General features: G+C 40.6%; 1 protein-coding gene across 6 annotated transcripts in view; it reads left to right on the forward strand.

The window, feature by feature from the left end:
* Positions 1-7,915, forward strand: part of Fam20b (family with sequence similarity 20, member B) — a 43,350-nt gene that overhangs the window by 17,749 nt on the left and 17,686 nt on the right. For 3 of the 6 annotated variants that reach the window (XM_013521113.1, XM_013521110.1, XM_013521118.1), the window contains exons 4-5: positions 3,052-3,192; positions 6,907-7,016. In XM_013521113.1, the coding sequence (XP_013376567.1) occupies positions 3,052-3,192; positions 6,907-7,016 (251 nt within the window). The remainder of the gene's footprint in view (positions 1-3,051; positions 3,193-6,906; positions 7,017-7,915) is intronic. The other 3 variants (XM_013521117.1, XM_005374941.2, XM_013521130.1) reach the window with 2 other exon arrangements.

Raw genomic sequence — 7,915 nt, forward strand, 5'->3', positions numbered from 1 at the left:
CATCTGACCCTCCTGTCCATACTGGGTCTTAGTCTCCCTTTGCTCTTTTTTGCTGTCAAACTGGGCCCCACCCTCCCCCATCTCTGCTCAGTTCATGCTTTCTCCCAGCCACAGGGCAGTCTCCTTTCCTTTTCTATTTCCTGTGAATGTATGCAGAAGGCCTGACCTGTGTTGCTGTACACCAGACACTCATAGGCTGAGGAAGGTGGGGGTGTAGGTTTAAGCATTTGTACAAATTGACTTCAATCTCTAAACACCCAGCAAAATGTTCTTCTGACCCCCGGGGCTTCACATACTATTTAGTTCTCCTAAGTGCAAATTAATGGCCTTCTCAGACTCTGATGTTCTTCCCTAGAAGGATAAGAGTGATTAACTGGCAGTTACTTTATGAATTCTGCTGTTCTGTCAGTGACTTAAGATGGATCACTCTGCTAAAAGGAGGATGTCAGTTCTCACTGCTAAATCAAGACATGCACCTTTTTGTTAATAGCCACTGTGGGTTCAGCATTGCTGGAGCCTGGCTGTGCATGTCCTTCTCTCGGAGGTAAAGGGTACATGTGGGTAGGTGGCATGTAGAGAGGAATATAGTGATGTTTTTATTTATAAACTTTTCTTTATATAAAGCATTTATTCTCGTTCTCTGTCTCCCTCCCTCCCTCCTCTTCTCTCCCTCCCTCTCTTTCTCTCTCTGTCATTATATCCATTCTGGAAGTAAATTGATTGTGTTTCTTTTTTTTTTGTCTTTTTGAGACAGGGTTTCACTATGCAGTTCAGGCTGGTCTTGAGCTCACTGTGTAGCCCAGGCTGGTCTCAAACTCGCAACAACCCTCCTGCCTCAGCCTCCCGAGTGCTGGGATTACAGGCGTGCGCCACCACGCTCAGCTCCAGTAAATTGATTTTTATAGGCAAAAACTGAAGGAACAAGAAGGCAGGGGCCTAGGACTATATAGAAGTTAGTGAATAATCTTAAGACATGCTGAGAAGGACCTTGTACATCAGCTAGTCTAACAACTCATTTTATAGGTGAGGAAAGTAAGATCCAGAATTCTGAATTTCCACATTTCGTATAGCAGACATGAGCTCTGGATTCAGACCTCCTAACTCCAGTGCTCTTCTTTCATTTTGATTCTTACTCCTTTCCATTTTTCTTCCCTTCCTCTCCAGCCTATTCTCAAAGTTCCTGGGTTCTTCTAGGGTTTATATTTCACTGTGAATGTATGCTAAGACTCTAATGTTTCACCGAACAGAGGGTGCTGCGCTCATCACATGTCTTCACGTGACTTGCTGAAGTCCTGAAGAATATTCTAGGACATTCTTATCTTGACAGACAACCTACACCTGTATTTAAAAAGTGTTTATATAGCATCAGCTTTTACTGTAGTGATATTTAAAAATTGACTTTTAATTTAGAAGTAATCAGTATAAACTTAGGAAGCCTAAATAATTATTTGCACTAGGAACAACAACAAAAATACGGGGCATAATGGCACACATTTGTAATCCCAGCACTTGGGTGGCTGAGGCACGATTGCTGTGAGTTGGAGGCCAGCCTGGGCTACATAATGAGTTTGAGGCCAGGCTGAACGACATAGTGAGACCCTGTCTCAGAAAACAAAAAACAATAACAAAACCCCCATGATATTTAGAACATGCTAAGGAGAAACTGGTGCCCACCCATGTAGATTCTAGCATGAATGGTTCACTTTGCCTTGATGGTATGTTTTATAGATCTGTTTGTCTTCGTATTCAAAGATCATTTAAGTTGAAGATCATTAGCTTTTATAGAACTGTTTCCACTTCCCCATATCAGTTTGCCCATTGGAAATCTGAGCATCCTTAGTGGAACTGCTCTTCTTCACTTCAGTCTCAACTTATTTCACAGTTCCTTTGTAAAGACTAATAGGTCTACCTTGATTTAGGAATGCAGGTGCAGCCGGGCATGGTGGTGAACGCCTGTAATCCCAGCACTCGGGAGGCTGAGGCAAGAGGATCATTGCAAGTTCAAGACCAGCCTGGGCTACAAAGTGAGCTCAAGGCCAGCCTGAACTGCATAGTGAAACCCTGTCTCAAAAAGACAAAAAGAAAAAAAAAAAAGGAATTCAGGTGCTCAGTAAAAGTCATAGGTAACTCAGATATTTTTTCTTCATAAATAACAGGTTTATATTGTACCTTTAAAAGTGATTAGTAGTGTTAAGTGTGGTGGTGCATGCCTCTAATCCCAGCACTCATAGGAGCTCAGACGGGAAGATTGCTGCGAGTTCAAAGCCAACCTGGGCTACATAGTTAATTCAAGGCCAACCTGAACTGGATAGTCTAAAAAAAAAACCAGCAGAAATATTCCAGTTTTCATTATCCTTTGCTTCTGTTATGCATGTGGTGTAAAATCATCTGAATGCAGTGTAAGATGAAAGAGACCTCAGAAAATACCTCCTAGTCTAGTCCTTAATATTGTGGATATAGATCTGACACTGAGAAGAGAAGGCTTCTGCTCAGGGTTACCAGGCAGGTGATGAGAACCACACCCCACCCTCACTGTTCCTTCCACTGCATCATCATGGACTTAAGAGAGAACAAGAATATTATTGAAACTTCTTTTTCCCCTAAAAGCACCTTTTCCTTCTCATTAACAAAAACTGAGGAATATCAGGACTGTTTTTCCCCAAGAAATTTAAACTTCTTTTATAAGCCTTACTACAGCCATTCTGGTAAGCAAAAGTTCTTTGTTCACTCAGTCTGATACATGTTTTAGTAGACGTTTATTAAGGCACTAAACTTAACTGCTAGCGATACAAAGATGCTTCTTGCCTTCCAGAAAATTGCCTTGTAGTTGTATTTAAATCACACTGAAAGCCCTTTAGGGTGGTAAAAATAACATCTTCTGTGTTTTATTCACATAATGATTGCTAAGGCAGATAGAGAATTCTAGTTTCCTGCTCTACCCCATCTTCCTACCATCTAGGAGTAATTTGTGCTAACCCATAACTGCCTTCAGGGTGTACATGGAACAGACTCAGGCTTGCTAAAGTGTGTGCTCTCCTCCTGTGTTGTCAGCCCAGTACCAGCGTGGTTCATGTCTGCACCTGTGCTTCCCCTGCCCTTTGCTAGGTATAGCCGAGACTATGTGGTGGAAGGGGAGCCATATGCCGGTTATGATAGACACAATGCAGAGGTAGCAGCCTTTCACTTGGACAGGTGAGTATAATCCTGATAGTCTGTGTCCACTTCGTTTCCTTTTAAAATCAATCAGTCTCTCCCTTCTCTCTGTCTCTGTCTCTGTCTTTCATAGTACTGGGATTGATCCCAGGGCCTTGTACATGCCAGCAGTCACTCTACCGCTGAACTACATCCCCAGCCCTTTTAAAAATTTTATTTTGAGACAATCTTGCTAAGTTTCCCAGGGTGGTAATCCTCTTGCCTCAGCCTCCTTAATGGCCAGGGTTACAGGCATATACCACCATGCCAGGCAAAAATCTCCCTAGAGGACTTGTGAACTCTTTTTAAAGGGGACATACCAGTAACTTGGAATTGTTACCTATTACAATCAGCTATTTTGGATAGCTGATTGACTAATTCCATTACATTTATATGAGTCCCTTGTAATTTGGGTGACACTCAGAATACCAAGTAAATATTTTAACTTCAGACTCTTTGTTTCATTTCACTGCTGGCATGCTTTCTATCATTATCCTGACTGAAGATATTCTTGGTAAATAAAATGGCAGGATGAAAAGCAAAGTTTGAACTCATGTTCCTGAATTGAACTCATGTTCCTGAATTGAACTAACTAATTGGGAATTGGCAGTCCTGTTGTTTGTTTTGTTTTGTTGTAATACTGACATATCCCCATATACTGGAAACATCTATCCGGAAATAAATGAGTCTTGGGGTTGGGGATATAGCTCAGCAGCACAGCGCCTGCCTGGTAAGCGTGGGGTCATGATTTCGATTCCCAGTACCACACACACACAAAAAGAAATAAATGAATGAGTCTCATTGTCCTTTATGTAAAACATTCACAGCTTCCATAAGCAGAGTGATTTTGTGTGTTGGTCAGCTGCCCCACTGCGGGGCCAGATGTCTGACGTACAGATTAAAGGAGGAAGTTTATTTGGCTCACAGTTCCGGAGGTTGCACGGCTGACTGGTGCTGTTGCTGTGGGGGTGAGGTGAGGTGGAACATCGTGGCAGAGGGGTGTGATAGAGCAGGGTCGCCCACTTCATGGCATCTGGGAAGCAGAGCAGGTTGGAAAGAGCCCAGAGAGGAAGGCGCTAGGAACCGAAAAAATAGTCTCCGGGTCGTGACCTCATGAGCCACCCAGACACACAGATGTGCTTTAATCTGTGGACATCTCTTAATGCAGTCAAGTTGACAGTCACGATTAACAATCACATTCCAAAAGAAAAGTATATAGCCAAGTCTAGCCTCAAGCTCATGGCGATCCTCCTCCCTCAGCCTCCTGAGTGCTGGGGTTACAGGTGTGTGTCATCACACCCAACATGAAAAATTAGTGTATTTTACTAGCAGATTGTTAGTCAGGAACCTCTTAGCTGAACTGTCTGATATTCCAGTTACTCTTCTCACCAGTTCCTTTAGTCTGGCATATTGATGGACCTTACAAAAATTATTTATAATGTTTTCTTTAAAAATCAATCTGTAAGGATATGGGGGGAGTGGGGTTTTGGGGTTTTTTGTTTTTTGGGTTTGGTCTTTTTCTGGATTAGGAGGGAATTTCTACATGTTTGTAGTAAAACTCTTAATAGAAAGTGAGTCAAGAACACAAGCAGTTAGCTGAATAGGCATTACCTGTTGCTAATGAATATGGGGGCAAGTTTATCCTCACTAGAAAATATTTAAAATGTAGTTAAACTGCAGCTTACTATTTTCACCTGCCAAAAATAGTAAAGTTTTTTTTAAAAGGAAAATACTTCATTGGCAGAACTATATTGAGATTCATAGTCTGCTTTTTGGCATCGTTAAGTTCAGTCATTCTGGTAAGAACGCTGGCGTTTTGTATTAGAAATATTAGTGTTGATTTTTTTTTAGTGAAAGACTCTTTTTGTACATATTTATTTCCAGGAAGATGTTTCTAGGAAATACCACAGTAAAGCAATAAACTTCGAGATACACATACTGCTTCCTTAGCAGTGGACTTTGCAGTACTAAAAAACTGATAGCAACCTAAATATCTCCAGATAAACGGTTAAATAAACGTTGATAGTGTCACGAGTTCTTGCTGCCTCTTCTAAAACCTAGTGGCAGAAAGCTGCATCAGCGCTGCTGTTCACTTAGGCGCCCTGGGGCCGGGCTGTGCAGACATTGTTTATTATTTGCCTGTTTCCTTCACTCCTTAGTCTCTTCTTGTTTTCTGTTTCTTGGACACCAGCAGGTCATAAAACCCTTACTTCTCCATTTCCAGGCCAGTATTCTGTATCACCTAACATAGTAATTTTTGTTAATTTAATGTATGATAAATAGTATCTTATCCCCCAACCTGTAACGGACAAGTTTATCTCTTCACAGCATGCCTATCTGTTGAATAAAGTATTCCTTGTTTAAAAAAAAAAGTTCCTTTCGATGTTTCATCTTATGACAGATGACAGATGCCTTGTGAGCCTTATGACAGATGCCTTAGGAGTCTTACGTTTCACAGTTTTCCCATACCTCAAAGCCAGAACTTCCTGGCCACCCACTTAACTGTTTTGTTAACTGTTAATTGCCATATAGCCAACTTAAAGTGCCACTGTGATATTGCTCTTCACCACTAAATTGACTTCTGTTCTCTGGTCTGCACTGCTCAGTGGGAAGAAAAAATATTTCCCACTCCCCTCATACCCCACACCCCACCCGTGGCTTCTGACACTGCTGCCTCGGGTTTGCTCTTTCTTCACTATACACAGATTTAGCCAGTTTTTCTTGCCTCAAGAGTTTCTCTCAATTTTTATGTTATTTTGACAAATCTCTTTCTTGTTTTGTGTCTTTTCTAAGATTAGATTTAGGATAGAATCTGCAGCCCTCAACCGTGGAAGTAGATTATTTATAACAGCTATTTTTAAAGTCTTTCTAATGACATGGGGAAATGTTCATGAATATAATGATGAGTAAACAGCAGGATACAAAACTGCATGCAGTATAAGCTCAGCTGTTTGTGTATATATAGATATATGTGTTTATGTATAAATGTAAAGAAAAATGCTTATATACCAAAATGTTAGTAGTTATTTATGGGTTGTAGAATTATGGATGGTCCTTGTTTTCTTGATTATCAATTTTCTGTGTGTTTCAAATTCTACTCATCTAACTTTTCTTCATAGGTTGTGTATATTTTAGCCAGGAAATTTCACTTGTAGAAAAAAGATTGTTTTCAGTTATAAAGTAATGTTTTCAGACCATCAGAGCAAGGGATCTTCACGTGTGCCTCTATTTAAGTTGTCCTGTGGGTTTGTCCTTTTAGGTCAGTTTGTGTAGCATTCATCAGCAAAGTTTTGAACCCACTATGAGTTCAGGCCTAATTTTTTTCTAAATAAACTTTATTAAAGTTTATTTTTAAAAAAACAATGTACGGGCTGGGGATATAGCTCAGTGGCACAAGGGCCTGCCTGGCAAGCACAAGGTCCTGAGTTCGATCCCCGGTACTGCCAAAAAAGATGAAAAAATTTAAAAAAAACAAACAAACCATGTACTCTATAGATTTAACAGTTCACATTTTGCCTGACTTGCCTGATCTTTTTCGCTGAAGTGAAAAATAAATTACGTACATCTTGACATTAAACTCCTAAATATGTTATCTCTAAAAGAGGTGTATCTACCAGCCTGCACACATTTAACATTATTAACCACAATTTTTGAGACTGTTATTTAAAAATACATTCTCAAAAGGTTTGTCTTTTCTTCAATCTTCCAAACTAGGATTCTGGGTTTCCGCCGTGCTCCTTTGGTGGTTGGCAGATTTGTTAATCTGCGGACAGAAATCAAGCCTGTTGCCACGGAGCAGCTGTTGAGCACCTTCCTAACTGTAGGTAAGAGGATTATAGAGGACATTTAGCTAGGAGAATAGTTAGTAAGTTAAGTGGGGCACAGCTGAGCAAGCCGGTTTATCTTTTAGGACTTAATGAACTCAAGGGAATCCAAAAACAAATAGGCACACTGGTCTCAGATTAGTAGGAAAAATGGATTTAGAGATAAAGAGGGAAATTGGAAGTTTTCTCCGAATGTACATTGTTGTGCCTCTGCAGTAGGAAATGAGGTCATTTATTTCTTCAAGTTGATCTTACAGCTGAGTCTCAAATTCAGAATTTGCCTAAATCAGTTATTGTTGACATGTCATTGTCTCAGTTATTTTTTCATGAACATGTGCTTTCCTGGGAACTGCCTCCTGTAACCTGAGAATTGAGGGAATCTTCAGGCAACTGTGTAAGAGGATGGTCTCTTGTAGGGTTGCACTTGGGCCTGGAAGGTCACTGCCTTGCTCTGCTCTGTAGGGGTTAGCTCATCGGGTTAGCATGGAGCTGGCTACAGTGCAGCTACCCTCTGCTTTCTCTTTTCTAACTCCGAGGTAAAGGATCTGAGCTAAAATTCCTGTTTATTCCCTCAGCCACCCGCTGGTAACTGTTGGTCTTTTTACTGTCTCCAGAATTTTGCCCTTTCCCAAGTGTCCTCCATTTTCATCCATGCTGCCACAATTGACAGTATTTCACTCTTGTTTTATGGGCGAATACTCTTCTATTGTGTATTTGTACTACACTCTCTTTATCTATTCATTCATTCTTTTGACACATTTGCAAACACCTCGATTGATTTCTTATTGTGGCTATTGTGAGTAGTGCTGAAGTTAAACATGAGAGGATAAAACTGTCTTTGACATATGGATCTCCCTTCCTTTGTAGCGGGATTGCTGGATCATATGATAGTTTTGTAT

The sequence above is a fragment of the Chinchilla lanigera genome, unplaced genomic scaffold (genome assembly GCF_000276665.1).
Source record: "Chinchilla lanigera isolate Chin_1 unplaced genomic scaffold, ChiLan1.0 scaffold00005, whole genome shotgun sequence".
NCBI lineage: Eukaryota > Metazoa > Chordata > Mammalia > Rodentia > Chinchillidae > Chinchilla > Chinchilla lanigera.